This window comes from Staurois parvus, unplaced genomic scaffold (assembly GCF_062004578.1).
Source record: "Staurois parvus isolate SC_StPar_1 unplaced genomic scaffold, SC_StPar_1.0 ptg000818l, whole genome shotgun sequence".
NCBI classification, from domain to species: domain Eukaryota; kingdom Metazoa; phylum Chordata; class Amphibia; order Anura; family Ranidae; genus Staurois; species Staurois parvus.
The window spans coordinates 59496-85845 of NW_028318614.1; the positions used below are offsets into that span (position 1 = coordinate 59496).

Genomic DNA, 26350 nt, shown 5'->3' on the forward strand with positions numbered 1-26350 from the left:
TGTGAACATGCAAGTTAATATGTGTGAACAAACAGTGATAATGAGCCACATAAATATGAATACAAAATAAGTAAAATTATACGTGCAAAAACCCAAATTGTGATCTGAAAATGAATCTTCTAAATAAATCCAAAAAGTCATTAAAAATCACCCAGTGTCCTTTTGGATTTATTTAGAAGATGCATTTTCAGATCACAACTTGGTTTTTGGACGCATAATTTTATTTTTTTTTAATATTTGTGGCTCATTATCACTGTTTGTACTTTCCTTTCTGAGGTAGAAGGCGCTACGCTGAGTCATTGGAATTTAGTTAACTGAGTGAGGGGTGGTGTGCATAAAGTTTGTGTGCATGGTTAGGCCAGTTTTGATGGAGATCAATTAACCAGTTCCTTTTTGGGGGGTTAAGCTGGAACCCAAAGCACCTGAAAAAAAACACAGAAACCTAAAAAAAAAAAAAAGGATTTAAAAACCCATGGGGGTAGAATCTGTGGGATGAACTGAACCTGGAGATACAGTGCTGCAAGTAAGGACCAACTGCCTAGCCAACATTTTGGCAGTTTTATTTATTTTTATTTTAAACATGACTTTAAGAAAGGAAGAGGATTGCAGATATCTGAAGAAATGATGATCTAGGATAAATAGATTTAAAGTGCATTTTGGGGAACCAAAAATGGGATTGGCTTGTGTCCTAAATTCAAAGCCTCAACAAATAGATTTGTTGCTGCAGACACTTGTTAATGATCCAGAAAAAGAAATATAGAGGGTGAAGTAGGGGACTATTTTGTTCTAAGATCCTTTCAAGTGTCTGAATCACAGAACACAAACTAGCTTGTTAATGTAAAAGCTCATTTTTATATATATATTGGTGTCAAAAGCTACGAGTTCTTCTATTTTGCAGAATTTTGTTTTTTTTTCCTTTTTCCTTGCCACCCACTCAGCAGTGGCTGGTGACACAGAGAATTTTCTGTATGTTTGTAAAATCTTTGCAGGCAGAAGTTAGAAGCTGGTGGAATAGAGAATAAGTTTTAATCTGTGTGGGTTTAGATGTTGCTTCTCTTGCTCTCCTTGAAAAATTCCAGTATAGATTGGTTAGTGGACCTCTCCCCAGTCATCAGTTTCTTGTGTAGTCATTGGAAACATTTTGGACAACAGGCTTAGTTTGATCGGGGCTTTTTGAAAATATGTTTGCTATAAAATACTGCTTTTTTTGCATGTTTATTCAAATGGAAGCGTAAGATAGTTTTTTTTTTTTTTTTTTTTTTTTTAACCTGGAGATAGTTTAAGTTCAGTTGTCAAGGAAACATTAACTGTTCCATGATTGCTAGACCTAACACATAACACCGTACAAGATTATCATAAAGGTTCGCATGAGGTAATATCTTTATCCTATTTATGTCTCTCCTACCCAACTGTTCAGTGATCAGACCTCATTTCATAAATTATGTTCAATTGCCTTAGTTTTTAAGCAGTATACTGTTACAGTAGAAGCCATTTAAGGTTGTAGTGAATTGTAAGATGTTGGCCAGTATGTTTGATAAATTGGTAAACCATGAAAGTAACTAGCTACTAGTTCTATGTCTTTTTATTGTCAGGCCTTTGTCTTTATGCTGGTGATGGGACCCCTATTAACCACTTGCCTACCAGGCCCTTATACCCCCTTATTTACCAGGCCAATTTTCAGCTTTCAGCGCTGCCGCACTTTGATTGACAATTGCGCGGTCATGCAACATTGTACCCATATGAAATTTTGATCATTTTTTTCTCACAAATAGAGCTTTCTTTTGGTGGTATTTAATCGCCACTGGGCACTTTACTTTTTGCGCTATAAACAAAAAAAGTGCAAAAAATTTGGAAAAAAAAGTTTCTTTGTTTCTATTATAAAATTTTTCAAACAGGTAATTTTTCTCCTTCACTGATGTGCGTTGATGAGGCGGCACTGATGGGCACTGATAGGCGGCACTGATGGGCACTGATAGGCGGCACTGATAGGCGGCACTGATGGGCACTGAGAGGCAGCACTAAAGGGCACTGATAGGCAGCACTAATGAGGTGTCGCGTATAGGCGGCACTAATATGCAGCACTGATAGGCGACACTGATAGGTGACACTGATGATGGGTACTGATAGATGGCACTGACTGGCATCACTGCTGGGCACTGACTGGCAAAACTGCTGGGCACTGACTGGTGGCACTGACTGGCAGCACTGCTGGGCTGCACTGCGGGGTGGCACTGGTGGGCACAGGTGGGTGGGCACAGGTGGGTGGCACTTCTGGGCACAGGTAGGTGGCACTTCTGGGCACAGGTGTGTGGCACTGCAGAGTGGCACAGGTGTGTGGCACTGCAGAGTGGCACAGGTGGGTGCACTGCTGGGCACAGGTGGGTGATCTGCTGGGCACAGGTGGGTGGAGCTAGTGGGCGCACTGCTGGGCACAGGTGGGCGGAACTTGTGGGTGGCACTGCTGGGCACCGATCATCAGGGCACTGATCATCAGTGCTCTGATGATCGGTGCCGATCCTCGCTCTGACAACTGCCGGTTCTCGGCAGTACTTTCCTCACGATCTGACAGCGTGAGGAAAGTGCAGCCGAGAACCGGCAATTGCATTTCCCTGTGATCAGCGTGTCATTGGACACGGCTGATCACGTGGTAAAAGGCCGCTGTGATTGGCCTTTTACCACATCACGTGATCAGCTGTGGGGCGCGCAGGAGAGCGCCCCACATGCATATGACGTCCACCCAGAACTGGCCGGCCGCAGTGCAGCCGTCATTCGGCTATCTGCGGTCGGCAACTAGTTAATGCAGTTTGTCTTTGTGGCTGTCTCTAAAAACTCTTCTACTCTAATTCTCCAAAAATATCAGGAACCATGAGCTTCTGCAGGAGTATGTTTAATGGATTGCCTTCATAGAAGAGCTCTAGTAGGTTCTTGTTTAAAGGATAATCTCAAGAGCAAAAATTAAATATATTACAGTTTTCAGCAACTGCAGAAAAAAAACTGTTGATCTTGCCAGAAATGCAGTGCCTTTTGATATGACCTGGAAGCAGAAACATGATTGTCTACCTTGAAACTAATACAACCATCACCCCCATCATTCATTTTTCTGAGGCATAGAGCTGACCATTTCTTTTTTTAATGCAATGTGCCTTGCTGTCATGATTGATTTCATGGTTTCAGTACTATCCTAGACATAGAACTCATGTTCTGACTTTATACTCTGCATACTCATTTGGATCACAATGTTGAAGCCAGGAGCAGCCAGTCAAACGTTATTTTTGGAGGTAAGCAATGGCAGGGCCTGTATTTCTCTGCCCACACAGTTTTTTAATAAGCTGTCAATCCTTTTAAAGGTATTCTATACCTTCTTACCTGTATCTTGTGTTTTTTCACCTGCGTAAGTGTAGTTTGTGCACACAGCCTATTGTATAGTAAATCCTCCCATTCCAGTGTCAGAAATTTCAAAGAGTAATGTCAGTTTGAACTGTGAGGCCCTTGGTGTGGCACTGCACAGGTTAAAGCATGACCTCTGTAGTCTAAGAACGGACACTTCCTGTGAAGAAACATGTCCCACAATCCCTGGTTCTCTGTCTAGTGCTTTGCAGGTGAGAGCTATTCATGCTTACCATGCTGGAAGAGACGTGTTTGCAACACAGGGAAATGGTAAGGCATGCACTGGATTCTGTGCGACCCAGCACAAGTTGGTTGTGAATAAGGACACATTAGGTGATTTAATACATGTACTTAGGAAAATCAGTTATGACACTACCATCTGCAGCCACAAAATGTGAGCCCATCATTGCAAAATAAGGCAAACAACAACACAGAGAACTTAAATACACTAATACCCATTTTATACAAATAAGCATTTGAAAATGTCCAATACCTTTTTAAGGACATATTTAAAGGGTAAGTCTTCCCTATAGATGTATTTCAGTTCCAAGTGTAGTCTTCTGGAATAAGTTCCCCCTGCTGTTTTCAAGTTCTGTCCATCTCGGTAAACCCCAGGTGTAACATCATCCTGCCCCCATTTCTGGTTTTGCCCCTAACTATGCAATCCGTTTTGAAACATTCATTTGACTTTTCATAAGCTGATGTGAACAAATAGAAAATCGTTGTTGCTCATAGAAGGGCAAAAAATCAAAGGATGGAAAAGCTTTCTTGTTATCTGAATAAAATTATACCTGTGTGTTTGAGTTCTCTTTAGCAAAAATTGTATCGTAATGCTCTTGGGCACCAGAAGGATTAACCACTTTCCGTCTGGCCCAGGTATATAAACGGCCGGACGGGAGCAGTGCTAGAGTGGGTGGCTGTTTATAAACGGCCTCCCCACCCCCTGCTTGTGTGCGCTCCTGGGTGTAGTAAGCAAGATGTCACTTCTGACATTGCTTACTACGTGTGAAATCCTATGAATGATCACGGAGGTCACATGGTACAAGGCTATTCACAGCTCACACAGTATTTCTCAATGGCTGCAAGAATGCAGCCAGAGAGAAGGAGAAAGTATTGCTTTTACAGCCTTTATGGGTGTAAAAGCAATCGGTGTAAAAAAAAAAAAAAAAAAAAACCCACAAGTAGTACAGTGTCACTATGGTGACACTATACTGCTAGGGTGACAAACCGCTAGGGATAAAAAAATTAAAATAATGTAAGGGAAAAAAAAATTAGAACAGTTTTATAATTTTTGGTTATAAACTAATTTGGGTTTTTTTTTTTTTTTTACTAAAAAGATAACTGAATACATTTTGGCCATGATTTATGAAGAAAGATTATTTATTTGCAAAATTTTATAAGAAAAACACTTTTCAAAATTTTTGGACTTTTATATAGCAAAAAAAAAAAAATCCCAGTGGTGAATAAATATCAAAATAAAGTTTTATCTGTCTCAAAAAAATGCTAAAAAAAATCATATGGGTACAGTGTTGCAATTGTCATTCAAAGTGTGATAGTGCTGAAAATTGGCCTGGACAGGAAGGGGGTAAAAGTGTCTGGACTTGAAGTGGTTAAAGCAGAAGTAGAACGTTTTATTGTTGGCTTATTGTTTATTGTCAAAATATTTAGTAGCAATCCAAAGTTGTCTCTAGATCTGGTTATGCACCTAAATACTAAGAATCACAAGCCTAATTAAAACTTACCTCACTTCTGTACATTACGGAGATGAAACCTTTTAATTTCAAAACCTTGCCATGGTCACCGAACAAAGGTTTTCTGTTTTTTTTTTTTGGGGGGGGGGGGTTTGTATGAAATTTGTTGACTAATTGATTGTGCTATTGTGAGCTCTGACAAGTGAACTTTCAGAAATTTCTGTTGGTTACTAAATTCTATTTTACCAAGTAGATCTTATTTAACCCTGAAGAAGCCATGTGGGTTGGTGGCGTAATTCATAAGAAGATCTAGTGAAGTCACTTTCAGTCCGGAGCTGAAAACAGGAAGTCACCGTAATTCAATGTTGGTGATATACTTTTACTGCTGTTTAAACACTTATTTTATTAAAAAAACATGTTTCACAATCAGAGGCTTCTTCTTTTGTTGCGTACTCTTGATTTTGTGATGGAGAGTCTGGTGCTGCGGATCCTGCTGCCACCAGGAGAACGGTTTAGCAGATACTTGCTGAAGGTTGATACCCATTTAATATACCTTTTGAGACCTGTGTATGTTTTATATAGGTGCAATATTTCAGGTGAGCTGCTATTTCTTCTGGCAGGAGAATACTTTTCGTGTGGTGGAGCATGGAATTACTGATAAGTTTTTCACAGGAAGGATGGTGATGTGGATTATTGAGACTGGTATCAGTTTTGTTTTTTTTTTTAATTTCGTAATGTTATATACCTTACGGGACTTTTGTGAATCACTGAGACTGTTATTAGCTTAATATTTTATTAATTCATACACCTCATGGGATTAATTATGAACTGGATTTTTTTTTTTAATTATATGTTGTATTTTTAATATCACACAGCAGCGCAACACTATCTATAACTATATATTGATTTTAGGTGTGGGAACACATTAAGCGTTTTGCAGCAACTCATGTAGGAATCTATAGTGTATTATAGCAATTTTTTGGTGGCGCAGAGTTTTATTTGTTTTCATTGCAGTGTGTGACTTCACAACTATTACCTGTATGGGCAAGCTCTTTAGATTGTCATAGCAGCAGCACTGTTTTGCTTGTTAAGGAATCAATGTAGGCATATGGAGTGGGGCCGAAAGTGGTGGGGGATAGGCACAGTTCTATAGTCTAGCAAGCAGGATTAAGAACGATGGCTGGGAGTTCAGTGCAGAAAAGGTGGCACATTGTAAGCCCATCAGGAAGTTAGGAGAACATTGGATTTCTAGAAGATCAACTTTTTTTTTTTTCTTTTTCTGTATGTGCAGCATATTTGAGTGATAAAACATGGGGAAATATGAATGTATTGAGGATATTTATTGAATGTGATTTTTTTGTTTTTAAGTTTGCCCTAGTTATACAATGGCCGCCAATGTGCACTGTGATGAGAGTGGTACTGATGCACTGTAAATGAGGCATCACACTGGTTACTAGTTTCTCAACCTTACTGAAATGTAATAAAATATTGCATTCATCTTTATTCACTGGATCAGATTGCGATATGGTTTACCGCATCGTGACATGCTATATTATTTTTTTTTTTTTTTTCTCAGCACACACCACTGCAGTACAATGGTGTAAACTGAAATATGACATAGGGCAAGTTGCCTTGTCTATTCCTTGGGCAAGGATGCCCAGTGCAGCCCAGCCCATAGGCTGTACTTTGGCCCTTATTGAAACCAGAACTAATAGGCACTGTCTATACTATGATCAGCTGAGGTTGTTTTTAAGAAGTGTAAACAAGCAGGGGCTCATTTTCTGAGTGAGTAGCTCACGTGTTCTATTCAGTGTAATTTTTGTAGGGTTGCAAATGCACACAATTGCTTGGATTTTGCATTAATGATGGAGTTGTGTCAAAATAAATCATATACATACATATAGATATAACTATATATAGATATATATAGATATAGATATCATCCTCAATCATGTATCTAGTCACATTGGAGAACTTAAGGCATATTCAACTTTTACTACAGACGTTTAGAAAAACTGTTGCAACTAGAGTGCTGAATGTTTTAAAATGTAACTTTAATGAATAGAAATCACCATAGGCAAAACACAACCAATTTTAGTTGGATTTTTTTTCTAATCTGGTCCACATGCAAAATGTAATAAATGTATAACATTCATTAAAGAACATGTGTTTAAAATCAGATTAATAAACCGCATGTTCATGTAACAGGCTATTCTGTAAGCATAGTCCTTCTCATTTTCCCCTTCAATATATCCTCTGTGATATATCCTCTGTGTAAAGTATAGACCGTAGGGGAAAAAAAATTAGAGGAAAGTCTGATACCTGATTTGGAAGATCTGAAGTGCATTTTAGGACTGTACTGATTGTTCCCCTTTTATACAGTTTGGATTACTTCAACAGTATCACTCAACACAGAACTAAGATGGTTCTAACCATATTGCTAAACCACTTGTAAAATGTATATGTTAAAGTGGACCAAACAGTGTATATATTTTCACTTTTGCACACATGCTCAAGCATCAGTAAGAAAAAACAGACCACACTGAAGAGTGTAGTGTTTTTCTTACTTGTACATTACAGGACACAGAAGTATTCTGGGACCTTGGGTTATGTTGCTGCCTTTCAGGAGTTTGGACACTGGCAAGCAAGACTGAACAGCGAGCATACCAGCATAATGTAAAATCTCGCAAAGTATACACGTGTATTGCAAATTTTTTTCATAAAATCCAGATCATCTCTGACCATCTGGCACAGTTGGCTGACTGTGGTTAGCAATAGCAACATGAGCACTGCCTCAGTAACCTATACTGCCTTATGCAGTTCAAGGGCATATTCTCTTCATTAGAGCCAACTCTCTCCCTGAAAATGCCTTTAAATACCTTAAGATAAGCTTTCCACAACCTAGCATGCCTCAGGACATAATTAGGTCTATGTATATTATTATATAACTGCATGTACCTTCATTTCTTTCTTCAGTCCCATAAGGGACCCTGCTGTTGAGGTTATAAATATAGTATGTGTCTTGCTGACAGACCCATTGATGTCTGCGCACCCAGGTCTAAACCACCACGGCCTCAATTCTAAATATATTTAGCCCCTTTGGGTTATTGTTGCGGTCAGAAAAAATTTTTTTTAAAGAATATCACAGGCTAGGACTTTCCATTTTTAGAGCAATTATTATACAGGATTTATATAGCGCCAACAGTTTGCTCAGCGCTTTACAATATAACGGAAGACAATACAGCAACAATACAGTTCAATGCAAGAGGGATAGGAGGGCCCTGCTCCTTGGAGCTTACAATCTAGGAGGGAGGGAGCAATAAGGTTGCAAAGTTTCTTACTCAGTTCTGGGGTACCTCAGACCTCAATTTCTTCACAGGCCTATTCTTGGAAAAGGCCCTGTCCAGGGACTTTCTTCCTTCCACATGAAAACTCCAGTCTCTCGCTTTCAGACCTTTTGGTCCAGGAGCTATCCAACAAACTACTTTTGCATGAGCGTTTTGGGCCCGATGATGGCCTCCTTTTTGAGACAGTCTCATATGCCCAGTTTCACTCCAGACCTGTGCAATTTTACGTTCTGGTAGCATGAAGCACACAGGCTCTGGATCATTTCATAAGCCTCCTTAGCAGGGTCAGGTGTGCCTTGGCATCGTGCATTGGAATCTGAAATCCTACTTCCCAAGGTACTCATGATTTGATGTCAGCCTGTCATACTGGAGGGGAGTCCTAGGTACTCTCCCATTACAGGGGACATGGTTTTTGCAGGATGCTTGGCTTCTAGAGCTTTGCACAGTTTGGTTGTTCCTTAAACTCTGAACCTCTTGGAAGGGAAACTTGTGGAAGAAAAAGGTGCACAAGCAGCAGGGATAACCGCAGCCTGGAGAGGATTGTCAGGAAAAGGCCATTCAAAAGTGTGAGGAACAAGGAGTGGACTGATGCTGGAGTCAGTGCATCAAAAGCCACCATACACAGACGGATCCTGGACATGGGCTTCAAATGTTGTATTCCTCTTGTCAAGCCGCTCCTGAACAACAAACAACATCAGAAGCGTCTTACCTGGGCTAAAGAAAAACAGACCTGGTCTGTTGCTTAGTGGTCCAAAGTCCTCTTTTCTGATGAGAGAAACCAAGGACCCAGAGTATGGAGGAAGAATGGAGAGGCACACACTGCAAGATGCTTGAAGTCCAGTGTGAAGTTTCCACAGTCTGTGTTGATTTGGGGAGCCATGTCATCTGCTAGTGTTGGTCCACTGTGCTTCATTAAGTCCAGGGTCAACGCAGCCGTCTACCAGGAGAATTTGGAGCACTTCATGCTTCCTTCTGCAGACGAGCTTTATGAGGATGCTGACTTCATTTTCCAGCAGGACTTGGCATCTGCCCATACTGCCAAAAGCACCAAAACCTGGTTCAATGACTGTGGGATTACTGTGCTTGATTGGCCAGCAAACTCGCCTGACCTAAATTTCATAGAGAATCTATGGGGCATTGCCAAGAGAAAGATGAGACATGAGACCGAACAATGCAGAAGAGCTGAAGGCCGCTATTGAAGCATCCTGGTCTTCCATAACACCTCAGCAGTGCCACAGGCTGATAGCTTCCATGCCACGTCACACTGAGGCAGTAATTGCTGCAAAAGGGGCCCAAACCAAGTACTGAGTACATATGCATGCTTATACTTTTCAGAGGTCCGATATTGTTCTATGTACAATCCTTGTTTTATTGATTGCATCTAATCTAATTTTCTGAGATTGTGGATTTGGGGTTTTCATGAGCTGTAAGTCGCAATTATGACAAATCACGGCTTGAACTATCTTGCTTTGCATGTAATGAGTCTATCTCATATATTAGTTTCACCTTTAAGTTGCAATACTGAAAAATGAACTTTTGCACGATATTCTAATTTTTCGAGTTTCACCTGTATAGTGTCCCATAGAAAATGTTGATTTTGAAAGGAAATTAAAAAGGCTTTCTGACAAATCTGGTGGGGTATACTCGCTTATGCTGAGCACTTTATGGGACACCGGTTTCTAAGCTCTATTTTTTTTAAATAACAAACATGTTATATTTACCTGCTCTGTGCAAAGAACAGCTCTGTTATTCCTCTTTTGGGGTCCCCTGCCTGCACTCCTGGCCCTCTCCGCCCCATTGAGTACCCACCAAAGCAATTGGGGAACACGTGTGTGTGTGTGTGTGTGTGTGTGTGCGTGCGCGTCTGCTTCCGAGCCGGGTCTGTGTGTTCATAAGACCCACAGAGCGGGGCTTGCCCCTTCCTCACTGGTTTCCCTATAGTTCCCACTGCTGCCTCTGTGCGGTGATGAGAAAGAGAGGCGAGAGAACCACTGCTCATTTGCACATTATCTTTAATGCAGAGAATGCATTAAAGGATGTTCACTTTTAAATAAATGCACTTTACTACATGCTTGCAGCTGCAAAGGCTGTTGGGACTTGTAGTTCATTCATTCACAGAACTCCATGAATGACGTGGCCATGTGGCTGTGCTGTAGTCAAAATGTGGCAGCAGGTACAAGGAACTTCAACAGCATAACCCAAGGTTTCAGAATATTTCTCATATGTCCTGTAATACTTGAAAAAAATGCACAGGTAAAATATAGTTCCTATCACTTGCTCTGTGTAGTGCTTTCCATTTTCAATGTCTTTTGACAAGGACTTTTTTTCCCACACGCCATTTAAGGAAATGATGGGCGAGCAGCGGCTCTCTCATTCTGGGAGGACGTCATATGACGGCCTCCCACTCTAACTGCGCATGCGCGCCCCCCCGGGTGGTGCGCTGTGTCCTTGGAAAAAAGCAGATCACCGAGCACACTAAAGAGCTGTTGACGTTGACTCGGCCATATGATCAGCTGTGTCCAATCACAGCTGATTGCATGTAAACAAGGAAATGCGGGTTATTGGCAGTCCGCTTTTCACGCTGACCGCGCGAGGAGAGCCAGTAATCGGCATTCCACAGAGGGGACATCTACAGTGATCATCAGGGCACTGATAATCGGTGCCTTGATGATCAGTGTAGCCCTGTCAGTGCCCATCAATGCCACATACAAGTGCAAGTCTGTGCTGCCTATCAGTGCCATATGAGTGCTGCCTTTCAGTGCCCATCGGTGATGCCTGTCAATGCTCACCAGTGATGCCCATCAGTGCAGCCTATCAATGCCCATCATTGCAGCCTCATTAGCGTACATCAGTGCAGGAGAAAAATTACATATTTACAATTTTTATATAATATACATTTTTAAAAATTTTCATTCTTTTTTAGTTTAGCAAAAAATAAAAACCTCAGTGGTGATTAAGTATTGCCAAAAGAAAGCTCTGTCTCAAATACACAAAAATGTTGTTTGGGTGCACTGTTGCATGACGGCGCAATTGTCATTCAAAGTGTGACAGTGCTGAAAGTTGGCCTGGGCAGGACAGGGGTAAACTTTCCGGTAGGCTAGTGATTCTAAAAGCAAACTTTTTTTTTTTTTTTAACCTTTTATGTATTCTCTGCATTAAGGTGAAAAACCTTTCCATGTCAGTTCCCCCAGCCCCACCTTTTCCTGAGCCTGATCTTGATCCAGACCTGTGCTTGTCTGCAGCAGTGTTGCTTTTCTTTCCCTCTGCTGTCGATCGTGTGTGTGTGTCTGTGTGTGTGTGTGTGTGTGTGTGTGTGTCTGTGTGGCTTGCTATCTTGGTACACTCAGAAGAGGGAGCGCCAACGAGGAACCCCAGAAGAGCAGGTTTGGGGCTGCTCTGTGTAATGTCATTGCACAGTGCAGGTAAGTGTACCATGTTTTATTTTTAAAAAATTATTTTACAGTCACTTAAATCTACAAATTTTACATTTTTTTAATAGATACATTTCCTCTATATTGTAACATGTCAGCAGGAATGTACTCATGTGAACGTAGCAATATCAATGGACAAGGACTGCTTTTTGATTTAAAAAAATAGCCAGTTTTATATATTGCTGACAGTTTGGAATCTGGTCATCCAAACTTGAAAATGTACTGAAAGATTACTGGCATTAAAAGTTTAAAAGCTCACTTATCCTTTTAAATACATGTACAGTATATGCGAACTGTTAATTGAAATAATGTTATGCCAACATATTTGTTTAGCCATTTTTATGATTCACCCTATGTTGCCATTGTATGATGAAAAGCTCCAACAAAGTTTGCAACGCCTATCAACTGTGAACACCTCCTGTTTGATAGTACCTGAAATATTTTTGTGACAGCACTCTGAACAAATCATGCCCTAATTCTTCTGCAATGTTGTCATTCTCATGCTCTGCCTAGTTTCCAAACTGCAGAGAATTATTGAAAGTTGATACATTTCAGGTAATTATACTTTTTTACTCTTTGGAGTTCTTAGTCCATTAATATAAAGTGGTGTTTTTTGGGGTTTTTTTCAGTTTGGCCAGTGTTACATTTTTTAAATTTGAGCAAAGTTGTTGACTTTGTTCTGAAAAGAATTTAACAAACAAGTAATTTTTTTTTTTTTTTTGCATTGGGCAAGACCATCCTTGCACCACTAAACAATTTATAATGCATTTAAAGCCAAACTCAAGGGAAACAACTAAATTCCCTGGTGTAGTGCATTTTAGGGAGCCAAGAATAGGTTTGCCTTCTATCCATTCAGTCCTGAAATTTACACAGTTCCATAGCACATCAAAGTTAAGCAGGTCTCTCGGTTTCTGTTAGGAATACACTGCAGACGTCATCCTGCCCATTGGACAGTGAAGGAATAACAGATTGATAAAGTTATCTCCCTAATAAGTCTGCTTTCTCCTCCTATTAGTATGTTTCTTGCCTATATTTTTGCGTGACGCTCACCTGAAAACTCCTAGCAAATGCCCTCCCTCCCTTAAGCAGTCTGAGCTGCTCTGTACAGGAGATTACAAGAAGCTTAAAAAAAAGGAAATTTGTGCTATTTATGTCACATTAACGGAAAAAAGTGTTTTGTCTTTTATACTTCCCTGGAATTTAGCTTTAATCATATTAGGAAAACAGTCCTATGCTTTTTTCCAAGTGCACATATGATTAATGGTCTTACTTGTTTTGTTTCCTTTTAGACAAAGAAACAACATATACCTTACCGAAACAGCAAGCTTACACGACTACTTAAGGATTCCTTGGGCGGGAACTGTCGCACCATCATGATAGCAGCTGTTAGTCCTTCTTCAATGTCATATGATGATACATACAATACTCTCAAGTATGCCAATAGAGCAAAAGAAATAAAGTCTTCTGTAAGTAAATTGCCTTGGAACGATCCTGTATTTTCATTTTACAGGTCACAGTGCATTGCCCAAGAAAATGGGCAACATCCTACCAATTTCAGTTGTGACAGTCTTGAGTATTGTGAGGTTGACCCTGCTTTATATGCAGGTTACCATGGCAGCCATTGCAGTTGGATATCACAGAAATAAAAGGTTGCCATTGCTGACCTCCTTCAGAAACTGCTAGTTGCTTGGCTGTTACGCTGACCCATTGGCAACAGTGTGGTTCAAAGATCAGTATGCAGATCAGGAAAAACAAAAGTTAAACTATATGTAGACCTTTTATCTTGCAAAACAGCCCAAAATAGAAATGAAAGTTAAATCATTTGTGTTTATATAATATACAATTTTTTTTTTATATATATAAGCGATCACATTACTTCTGTTCTGAGCTGCATACTGCATAGGAGGCTCAGAAAGCTAGGGGAAGAGAAGAAGTACACTGACCTACCCAGTGAAAGCCTGGGGGGGGGGGGGGGGCGGTGCTTCTCAGCACAAGTCTGGTCTTTGAAAAACAGGCAGGCTGATCTCCCAACACAGCCAGAAAACTGACCACACTGGGATGGATGTACTCATGCATATTGTGATCAGTATGAAATAGGAAAGCAGGGGGCTGGCAAGATTCCCAGGTATTTTACGCAATACAAAGAGAACAGGATACTTAACACAAGTAAATCGTATAACAGTCATACTGTATATCAGTAATGGGAAATGTTGGGGTAACATTCTTTAAATGTCCTACTTTGATCAGTTACTCAAAGCCTAAGGTTCAGTATTTCAGCCAATATATTCAGGAGAGGTCAATAATGGCAGCCTACTTTATTATTTATATAGTGCCAACAGTTTGCTCAGTGTTTTACAATATAACAGGAGACAATACAGTAACAATACAGTTCAATACAAGAGGGATTTGAGTGCCCTGCTCCTTGTAATTTTCTGAAGATCAGTTGCCTGTCAAACATTACTAACAACTCAAGACCCCGCGCTTTGGTGTGTGTATACCATAAAAATCAATATAATAAAAAAATAAAACCTAAGCAATATTATACATGTGTGAATATATTATAAACAAAAAAAAATGTGTGCTCAGGTGTGAAAGGAGCCTTAGGCAAACAGATTCCCTCTCTGTGCTTCCTAATGTTCCCACCAGGGGGTTTCCTGTTGCACCTAGGTAGGTTTCCTCCCTTACTTTGTAAGGCAACCTGTTCATATATCTTGGTTTTTTTCAGTATGTTTCTCATATTTGTAAGGCTGGCACGTGGTTTTCTGTTATACACTTGTTCTAGCAGGTAGATGTTCAGGCCTCATGTTATGTTAGATTCAGGCATAAGGTTCTTTGAGCTGATTTCTGAGTCTTTGGAACCTTTTCTAAGTGGGCTTGTTGGTGTAATTTGCTGTGTTGTCCACCTCATAGATCGAATGCTTTTGGACATCCCGGATTCAATCATTAAGGAGCCTGTGCACCATTCTGTTTGACTGAGAAAATAGCAATTTTAATCATTAAAATCTATTTCTTGAAGTATAGTATAGACCTTTCCAATCCAAGTGCCTGCATTATCCTGTTTTATCCTGATGAAGGGGGAGTGCTGAGCCCCCGAAATGCGTTTTTGTTGTTACACAATAAAAATCTTTTACAAAGTCTGTTCAAGCTGATGTGGCGCTCCCCATCCTTTCAAAACTGCAAAAACTCCTAAGGGGATCCAGCAAGACCCCACAGTTGCTGGTGAGACGCCTTTAGGATCACAATCCACCCATCGCAATAAAACGCATCCGCATACGGTTCCACAATCCTGCATCACAAAAATTGAAGTATAGTGCAGGACATGGGTCCCTCCACTCTTGTCCTCTCCTTATGGCTTGCCACACAACCTGCAACTAGCGAGGAGTGGCAAGGGTTATTAAGGGGGATGTCCCTGCAGCTTTATTTTTTGCTAGTGTCCAGTCACTTGAAGGTAGCTGCGAATAACCCAGTCTAAATGAATGAAGAGCCTTTTGCCCATTCTATACTACAAGAAACTGATTGTACTCGTAAGTCAAAAATCTTATTTTTTTTATGTCTTGCATTTTGCAGATCATTTAAAGGGATACAACACTTGGAAATGTGCACACATTGCAGAAATGTACTGTATGCTTTTTGTTTTGTTTTTTTGCTTCGTCATACGCTTACAATTTATTTTGTGTTAACAGGTGAAGAGTAATGTGGTTAGTCTGGACAGTCACATCAGTCAGTATGTTAAGATTTGTGAGCAGCAGAAAAAGGAGGTATGTGTGTGTGTAAACTGTGATACTTAGATCTGAGTATTTGGTGCAATAAGTTGCTTAAAGTTGAAGTCCAGGCTAAACTTAAACTTGCTCCCATCCCCATTCTAAGTCCTATACTAACTAGCCTGTATAGAAAAGATGTGTATACTTGCCTATTCTCTAGGGCACTCCAATCTGGTGATGTGATTAGCTTCAGGGGAGAGGAGACTGCTGACAATGGTCTCTACATAGAGTGAAAACAGTCAGCTTGTGTTGTAAATGATTGCAGCTGGCGTAAAGGGCTTTCACAAAGACAAGCTGACAATGGCACGCAGCAGCTACAACATTTGTCTGAGACAGCCTAATGTAGTGCCTGACTTGTGTTGTCAGATTTGTGTTTTTTGTGATTTGATTGCAGCTGGAGAAAGGGGCTTTCATTCACAACACAAGCTGACAGTTTCCATTAGCTTCCCTGAATAGCGGGCTGCATTGTAAATTGATGAGGAGACATGGCACTGGAGAAGTGGCAGGATTCTGTGGGAATGCCCATATTTTAAGGCTTTAGGAGGTGAAGAGCTACAACCAGCCAAGCTCATTCGGTTTTCAGATCTCAGGATATTGGGCAGGAGGATACCAGCAGGTCCACTGATGGCTTGGATTTTGGGCGAAATTAGCTTTAGGTATCTATTTGGTAAGGTGGCTGAAGGCTTTTATTGGCCATTGGTCTTCTGTACATCATCAAACGTTCAAATTAAGATACCACTGACTGACCCATACATGTGTTTTTATTAAACAAGTATGCATATTAATAACAAAAAACACCTAACTTAACACTATTATCTCCAGGTATCTATAATAAAAGGCTTGGCCAATTCAAGTTGGTTTATTTTGAAAATGCTGAGAACAGTTGTTTCGGGGCTATTATCTAGTTGTGACAGGGCCCATAGTAGTTACCAAATATGGTGATAATAAGCTGATACTTGGGGGGAAAAAAACAACCGGCTTCTAACTATAGCGTGAAGAGCAATTTGCATAATACATGTCACACAATTTAGGACCTTAGATACTGAACAAATTTAGATATTTATACTATTTCCCATTTGTTTTTAGATTGCAATGTTGAAAGAGAAGTTGAAGACTTATGAGGACCAAAAGGTTTGTGAACAATCTAAGAACAATCCGTTGCTTGCGAGCCAGGATCGTCCTGAAACTAAGCGGTAAATATATGTTCGCAACAGCTGACTTTCCCAATTATATCTCAAAAGGAGGTTTCCTTTTTTAATCAGGAAGTGGAAACCTATGTAGTTGTGTGAACTTTCTTAAAGATAACCTGTGGCCAAGCTGTAGACATAAGTATTTACATATTCTCAAAGCAGTATTAAAACCAAAAGTGTAATATATTGCAGCTTACTAATCCTTCGATGTGGTGGCATCATTAACTCCTTGGTGCCGACTGTATGCGAATTAGCGGCCATACTGGACTGGGCTTTTTTTTCTTTGAGGCAGCTTATTTGCGTACCTGTCTTTGTCCTGGGAGCACACCGCACGGCACGCTCCCAGCACAAAGACCGGGGTATCAGTGAGAGCTCCCGATTTCCGGGTTACATGATCATTGTGAAAGCCTCTGATTGGATATCAGTGATCAGTCACTGAAGCCCTCCTCCCTTTTTTTTCTCTCTCTGAATGGAGGAGAGGGATACATTGTATTTCTCTGTACTTTCAGAGAGAGAAAAAAGTGTTTGTAAAAAATTAATAAAATAAATAAAAATATCTAGATCAATATTTGATCCAGGTTAGTGTTTGGGTCAGGGTCAGTATTTTTTTTTTTTTTTTTTTGTCAGGATTTTATTTTCCTATTTCCATTTTTAAATTGGTATTCGTGTCAGTGGCAGGTTAGAAAAAAAAAAGCAAAATGCTATTGTTTCTGGGCCGTACTACGGGTACAAACAGCAACTTACATAAACATATGTGGTATTGCTGTGATCCTCAGCAGCAGGAGAAATTTATTTTGGGTTATTCTTTGAGATATCCATGACCATTTACCACCAAATGAAAGCCAACTTTGTCCTGAAAAAAAACCCAAAGTATAATCCACCTGGATGCACAAAGTAGTTGATATGTACAGTTTGGCTAACATGTCAAAGTTGCAAAATTGTGCTTAGACTTTAAGATTTGTTTTACCCTTAGGTGTGAAGGGTTTAATTTTCTATTTTTTAGGTTTTTTTCCCCTCTGTGTTCAACTTATGATTTTGCCAGTAATACTTCTCTTGTATTAGAGTGCCCCCACTCTTGATGAAGGGGCACAGAAGACAGCAGCCTTGTCAGTCTGGAGGGATGGAAGTGTTAATTGAACTAACAAACTGAAGCCAGACTCCAGCTCACACTGCAGTTATAGCAACAGTTTGTTTTTTGTTTTTTCTTTTGGGACAAAGGGTTTACATACTGTAAAAAGCTGACCTATCTGTCAGTAGTAAATATTTTGTTTCAACACTCTAACTGCTTCATTTGCAGGAGAGCTTGTTCTGTTGAAAAACAGACTTAGGCTGGTCATACATTATACAATTTTTTTAATTCAATTTCCTTTAGATTTACCTTCAACTATGTAATGCATGGGCATGCCGAAAAATTAGTGTTAAAGTTTGACCTCCATAATATATGGTTTTGGTAAATTTAAAAGAAAATGAATGCAGCCATCACATCTAAGAAATGGTTAGCTGCAATATAAGAAATGTTTGGGTTTAATATCACTTTAATAAGCAGTAAATGAGTTTAAAAACAAATAATTGACCTCTAACTGATGGTACTCTGGAGCAATAAGTTCACAGCAGATACATAGAAGTCCTTTTCATAGCCACTCTGCTCCACCTTTCACCCTTCTAATCTCTTATAAATACAGTGCTCTGGGAAGGGGAGCAGGGGTGTTGAGCTGCTGAGAGAACCACTTGAACAAATTCAAGATTAAATACTTCAGCTTAAATAACTTGAATGTCCATAGCAACTTACTTTATTTTGGTAGACCAACTGGACATATCGTCGGTAAATGAAGCTGCGAAGCTGATGAGACCAATAGGATTTATTGTCTTAAAAATCCTTCTGTCAGATTTATTTTTTACGCTTAATTCCATTTTGCAATTTGTGACTAATATGGTTGAATACACACTGTCCAAAAAAAGCAGGAATCTCCACCCAGGCATAACCCCTCCCAGTTTAGAGAAGTCTCAGTTTTAAGCTAGTGTTCTTGGGTAATGGATCTGTCTCCCTGTTTCAGAAGATCTTTGTGGACTCCCATTCATGGTTCCCATAACTCCTGTCCTGTTCCTTACATCCTGGTACTGCAGAGGTGGGTGTTATCCAGATTGGTCACTATGGCCAACAAGCCAAGAAGAACTGTACTCTTACCCCTCATGCAAGAGCAGGGGCGACTTGTTATACTTGCGGGAAGGCTCTGAGTTCTGCAGGCTGTGATCTCAGGTGTACAGTGTCCCTGGTGACTTTTCTGACATCCTCTATAAAGGTCAAGGGCAGTAATCCTCCATGTGGGGAATGGACTCCCTGAAGGCCCTGTGAGGCATGCCTGTTGTAATGGGAGAAGACTGGTCTGCTGGCCCTACAGCTATGGACTGGTGATTGTTTCGCAATACTAGTGGAGCAATGTGACAGTCCTTTCTCTTTCCCTGTGTTATGGGGTGTTTGCAGGCATCCTCTAAATGGGGTGACCTATTGCAGTGGTGAAGAGCAGCTGGGGGTGGTCTGTTGCAGGGTGACTGCCATATCGACTTTCAGCATGGACTGACTCTCAGCTGGGTGACCGCCTCCCTCACTGGGGTTCAATTACCCTTTTTAACCCTCACTAAGCCATGGCCACATGAAATCAGAGTTGTTTGGGGCAACAATGATGCAGGTCACTGGATTTCCTGTTGACCTGGCTGTTTCTTACCCAAAGATGACCTTGATGGTCTTGGTGGCTGAGGTCCTAGCCTCCAAATATGCCACAGATAAGCGGTTAAAAGCCCCCCTTAAAGTGTCCTTTCAAATAGTGATTCGGCAGCCTGATTTGGCTGTGGTGGGAGTTTGAAAAACCCTCAGTTTTGTCAAAATGTGTTTTATGTGCTGGAAAAGGTACGTTTAAGTTATGCAGCTCAATATCCTGTTAGGATGAATGTCAGGACTCATTGATTCTGCCAATTCAACCGATTCCAAGACCAGATCAGCTTTAGACTTCCATGCAGGTGCTGCATTCCTTGAAATCCTTCCTTCAGATCAGTTGTAAGGTATTGATGACAGATGCCAGCCTTTTGGGCTGGGGATGTGTTCTGGAGAACCTATCTGTTCAGGGAACTTGGTTGACAAAGGAGCAGAAGTTGCCGATCAGCATACTGGAATTACAGGCTATTTGGCAGGCTCTGCTACGCTAGTTTTGGCCACCTTCATTATCTTCCCATCAGGCTGCAGTTGGACAGTGCCACATCTGTGGCTTGCATCGTCCATCAAGGTGAAGTCAGAAGTTAGGAGAAGTCATACTGAAGAAAGACGTGATCATAACTTCACATTCTGGCCTTCTGTCGTAACCATTCCTGGCGTGTTTTTTGTTTTTATTTTATGGCCCCCTGCATGTTTGTCCCACCTTATGACAGACTTGCCTTTCAAACAAAGCCATCCAGTGCTGAGCTGTCACCATTCCTGGCACTTCCATCTTTGCCCGTTCTTTCTGAATTCAGAGCATACTGTGCATGTGGTGGTATCTCACTCCTTGGTTAGAGCCTTTGTGCAGGGTTTCACATAATTGTTTTGCCTGTGTGGTTCCCCTTACCTTAGTCTTGTCTGTTTTGCAGTCTTCTCCCATTGAATCTCTGCCAGGAGATTCCTTTGTCGCTCCTTGTCTTTTTGGTTGTCATTACATCTGCTCTGAGGGTATATGAGTTGGCTGTTCTTTCCTGCAAGTTCACCAGGATCAGGTGGTGTTGAGGCCTCAGTCTTTTTCCTGCTTGACTCAGAACATTGTGTTGCCATCTTCTTCTTTTTTTTTTTTTTTCTTTACCCTGAGCATCCTAAGGAAAATGCTCTTCACTCCTGGGATGTTGTTCGAGGTGTTTGTGTTTATCTGTAGTCTACAGCTTTGTTTGCTAGTCTGATTTGCTTTTTGTGCTACCTGAGGGTCCCCACGTGGGTCAGTATGCTTCTCTCTTCACGAGGGAGTCTTTGCTTCCTGGGCTATTCATCATCAAGCTTCTGTTGTTCATGTTTGTAATGCTTCCAACTGGCCTTTTTAGCCGCACGTTTATGGCGTTCGACCAGGTAGATGTGTACACCTCTGCAGATGTTCGTTATGGCAAAGGGTCATACAGGGGGTTTTCTAGTGGGCTACCCCCTCTTCTGTTTTGGTCATGTTGGCCTTGTTTCTGTGTTGCCCACCTCTCATGTTCAGTGCCTTGGGACATCCCAAGTAGTCCTAAATATTCCTCTTGTGTCCTGTGATGTATGATTAAAAAATAAGGATTTTTGTTTTACTTGTAAAAATCTTTTTTATGGGGTACATCACAGGAAACATATTTCCCCATCATTGCCAGCTACAGAACTGAGGCTTATCTGAGCTATGGTGGGTTGGGGGTTACACCTGAATGGGGATTCCTGCCTTTTTTTGGCCTGTCCATTCATGTGAAGGTGGCAGGCGTAACCTAAGTAGGTATGTATAATAACTCTTCAATCCTTTTCTTGGTGTACATCAAAGGACCCAGAACATGTAAACCAAAAATCATATATATAGCAAATTCACAGTTAATAAAATATGAGGGTAAGAGCCCTTTAATTATTGTAACAGCACTGCTGTGTGAATGAAAAATTACACTGACTTTTGCTCAGGGCACGCTTAACATAAGCTTTCGGAGTGCTGCAGACTCTTCTGTATTAAAAATTTAGCAGAACAGCATCATCATCCACGTATGAGGGAATGCACTGAGCATTACAGGAACATTCTACAGTTTTCATTAGAACCTACTGTTGCACATTAGCAGAGAAGCACAGCTGGGATCTTAGCAGTTCAGCTGTATCCCCAGGCTTCTGAGTAACACACCAATCTGCCTCATCTCACTGAAACACCAAGCTGCCTGTTTTTATTCTGATTTCCAAGCAGACACTACATAAACTGTACCTTGTGGGTTTGCACTGCTTTTTCCCACCTTTCTGAAAAGCTGATTTAGAGGAAACAATACAATGTGTAGTTTGTTTGGTTTTGTTTTTTTTACACGTGCATTTGTTTGCAATTTTGCTTGGAGTTTGTGTTGCAGTGTGTGAAATGTACTCATAATAAAAGTCAAATCTGTGAAAAATGTATTTCTCATGAAATTTCTGGGTTAACATCTGGTTACCAAATCTTTAGGTGACTTGAAATACTCTTTTGAAAAGCAGTGGGGGGAATGTTGTACTGCTTAGATTTTGTTTTAAAGCAATGTTTCTCAAACTCTGTTCCTGGGACCATCAATGATCCAGAGCTGAGTGATGAATGGTTCGACGCATAACGTGTCGTGAAATTGCACAAGAGACAAATCTTTCTGTGGGAACTGTGAATATAATGATGATGAAGTGAAGCAGGCTGTCTTGGGATGGTTCAGGCATACTGACAAATCTTTCTATGTCGAAGCTTTCCAGGCATTAGTTAAATGCTGGGGTAAGTGTATAAATCTAGCAGGGGAGTATGTTGAAAAATAAATGCAGTTTGCATTCCTTAAAATTGTTTTTATATAAACTCAAAAGTCCTGGTTTGATTCGAAGTGTGTGTGTATGTGTGTGTGTGTGTGTATATATATATATATATATATATATTTCATATATTCATAGTTTTGCTATGGTTCTATTATCTACATGCTGTGCTTTATCAGCCTTAGGTTTGCAAAGCTGAGGGATTGTTTCCCACCTTTCGCAGTTAACTTTTACCGGCAGAAGCTAGGCTTGGAGGCCCTATTTCTTAGAGTGGTCATATGATGGACCCCGTGGATATTCCCACAGTCTCCACTTTTTCTCTGCTTAGACCTTGCTGCCATCTGTGGCTTCCTGGGTGGACTGTGTGATAACATGGTGTTTCCCTAACCCTTCCTTTCACTTCTTTTGTCTCTCCTTTTTTTCTGTCTTTTGTTAATGGATCCCTTCCTCTTCCTCCCATTTTCTTTTCTTCCTTCCTTCCTCCCTCCCTCCCAGTAGTTGGTGTGTCTTATCCACTTGGTTGAGGGACATTATCAAATTTCATCCTAACATAATGGCTGAGATAACACACACCTCTTTTAATGTACAGTGCCTTCATACCCCAGAAAAGTGGTCTCAAAAATTTGCGAAAATGGGGAAATGCCTTCACAGATTGTGTTCCTCCAAGAAACTTTCCAATTTTCATTATCCAATGGTGTATCACAGTTGCTCACCTAACTCAAGATCGAGGGGGGTCAGTATGCTCATTTCCACACTTGTCCACCGGTCTTTGTCTGAATCTTTGATTAATGAGCTAGTAGGTTCCTATTCCTCAAGGGTAGTATTTCCGGGCATAGTCACCCTTGCCCAATACCGACCAATTCATTCCTGGAAGATTGCTTTGAAAGACTCTTTGAAATTTGCGGGTCTGTTGCTAGTGGGGTGCGCTCACCCAGTGGTGCAATGCTATTCAAATCTTCTGACAGAGGCCAGTTGCCTCTGTGGTTTCTATAGTAAACTCCGTAATCTGACAAAGGTTGGGAGCCAACCATCCTCTGGGGTTCACATGGCCGAGATGAAAGGTTTCCTTGAACAGTCTGGCTTGCTCAGGTTATCCTCACAGGCATGGGATAATCTAGAATTGCTTATCATGGAAGAGGAAATGTGTGCAGCTTTAAAGCTTTAATTTTTGAATTACTGACCTAGGATTTTGTTATGGCCCTAACTCTCTACTAAAAGATGCACCCTTTCCATAGGACTCCTTACGCATGTATATCTCCCTTATTCCCAAGGAAGGAAAAGATGCATCATCGTGTACTAATTATCACCCGATATCCCTTTTAAGTGTAGATTTAAAAATGTTAGCGAATTGCTTACTGCCTCACCATATCCAATAGGACCAAGTGGGCTTCATGCCCTCTAGGGAAGCCAAGGACAATACCACTAGGGTATTGAATCTTCTCCACTTGGCCCAGTCAAAAGACATCCTGTCTTTGCTGATTTCTGCGGATGCAGAGAAGGCTTTCAGTCAGGTTGACTGGGAGTTTCTGAAGGAGACAGTCTGGCAGGGGTGTCTCCTATCTCCTTTAATTTTCATTCCATCACTGGAACCCCTCCTATGTCACATTAGGACACTTCTGGATATTAATGGTATAGACTGTGGCAGACACACACACACCCAAGGCACTCAAGTTGGCGGCATACGATTATGACCTGCTGCTGTTACGAAACTGGTGACTGTTATCCCCATTTTTTTTACATGAACTGCAGCACTACATGGTTCTCTCAAACTGCAAAATTAAGGTGGGGAAATCCAAAGGTTAGAATGTGAATGTCCCGCAGTCAAGACTGAGTACTACCTAGGCAAGCTTTCTGTTCTCGCTTGCAGCTACTAAAATCAAGTACTTGGGGGTTTACTCCAGCCATCTCAGATATTTTTAGGGAAAATCTTCCACTCCTAATGGCAACGATCTGTTCAGATTTAGAACGTTGGCAGAGACAGTCCTATGCATAGTTTGGGAGAAACAATATATTCTTCTGAGTCTTCTGTACTTAATATAGACCCTTTCAGTTTATATTCCAAAAACCTTTCTGCATTGTTAAGAGTTCTTTAAAGGGTAACTCCACTTTTGTTGAGAAACAAACATTCCCCTGTGGAATTTTAACACACTTTCTTGCAAATTCCTACCTTTTGTTCTGAAGAAAGAGATGGATGTTTGTGTCCATGTGAAAAATGAATGGGAGTGGTTCCTAGTTATAAATAATCAGCTGCACCTGAAGGGCTCTAATGAAGAAAATTGCTGCATTCCTATATACGGGATTTCCCTTCAGGTGTATCTCACCAAAAATGTTTTATTTTTTTTTTGGCGGGGAATGCCTAAAATCTGACTGGTATCTTAGTGCAGACATCTGGACAAATCGGTGAGCTAATCACACAAGCAGGAACTGATGTTGCTGGGGGTGTTCTGTACACATTTTTTGTACAAAACACCTCCAGGTAGCCATATTGCATTTTACAGAAAATTGCAGAGCTGCTGATTGAAAAAGAAAGGCAATTTTAAATAACATTCAATTACAATATGACTTGACACAATTTTGTATATGCTATATTTTTTTTTGTGCTATTTATTTTTTTCCCATGAAAGTGGAGTTACCGTTTAATGTCCGCTGGTCTTATGGGTCGGGAGATTTCCTATTGTCTCTTTACCTAAGATCTGGGACAGTATGGGAATTCCCAACCCCTTTAAATACCCTTCAGGCAGATCATATGTGCAGGGTCCTTAACTGGATCAAACATGGTGGTGGGTGAGTTTAGAACAGGAATAGCCTCATTTCCTGTACAAAACCTTACCTTGACAATACTCCACGTTCCCCCCTGTTGTACGACTCCATTCATTAATAGGCAATACTCTTATGGTGTTGTAGAAATGGGGATGCATCTCGCACTCCTATGGGGAACCTGATGTATGTCACCAGTTATTAGCCCCACAAACTTCCCTTCTAGTGCCTCTGACCCACGTTTTTAGGACCTTTCTTACCTCAAATCAATTCCAGCTCAAAAACTTTGATTGGGGTCGGTGGAAATCCCTTTCGGAGATCCAATCAATGATAACTCCTCTATTACAACACTGGCAGGCTCTTCAAATTTAAACACTTACTTACTTTCTTTCTTTCATTAAGCCCTACACTGTTAACATGAACATGTGTTCCACACTTGAAAACTACTTTGAGGACTTCCCACCCCACTTTGGCACTCCTTATCTCTCTTGTACAATCTCCTTTCGAGTCCCACCCTTTCTGAATAAATGGGAGATGGATCTAGGTTTTTCTCTTAAAGATGAACAATGGGATCATATTTTATTTTTTGCACATAAGTCAGTGATCTCTAGCAGATTTTGGGAGGTTGGGTATAAACTATTGACTAGGTGGTGTAAGGTACCCCTTTTTTTTCTTTTTTTTTCTTTTTTTTTTTTAACACAAAATGTTTCCAGCCACCTCACTATTGTGTCTGAAATGTCAAAAGGAATGTCGGACTCTCCTTCATGTTGTCTAGCATTGCTTGCAAATATCTCCATTTTGGGAAAGGTCCAAAAAATTTAGTTTTTTGAACATTCAGCTTGAGTATGAACCTGAGGCATTTTTACTACACCTACTAACTCCGATACCCCCAAAACACTAAGAAATTGCTTCTAGTCCACTTAATACTGCTAGGATTTGCATACCTCAGATGTGGAACTAAACCCCCCACAATAGGACAATAGTTTCTGTGATTAATGATATCCAACTGATGGAGGCAGTTTTGGCAGCTATTATACAGAAAGAGGAGCAACACTGGAAAGCATGGTGTTATTGGAACGAGTTCAAATTCTCCCAAGACTGTGGAACACAGTAGAGTCACATTTATACCTAGCTCATGATTTTTATAGGTTAAGATAGTGATATTTGTGATCTCGGAGTTGTAGAACAGGGGTTCTGAAGCTTTTTTTTTTTTTTTTTTTTTTTTTTTTTTTTTCCCCATTTTGGATTGTTTAGTATACCTTCATTTGCTAGATTGTCCAAAAACATGAGGATTTTATCATATA

The 26350-nt window shown here is 40.5% G+C and overlaps 1 protein-coding gene across 1 annotated transcript in view; it reads left to right on the forward strand.

The window, feature by feature from the left end:
• KIF18A (kinesin family member 18A) overlaps positions 1-26350 on the forward strand; it is a gene marked incomplete at its 5' end in the record, with an annotated part of 117669 nt that overhangs the window by 50618 nt on the left and 40701 nt on the right. Inside the window, 3 exons of the mRNA XM_089654953.1 lie at positions 13146-13322; positions 15540-15614; positions 16704-16810. Coding sequence (XP_089511079.1) covers positions 13146-13322; positions 15540-15614; positions 16704-16810 — 359 coding nt within the window. The remainder of the gene's footprint in view (positions 1-13145; positions 13323-15539; positions 15615-16703; positions 16811-26350) is intronic.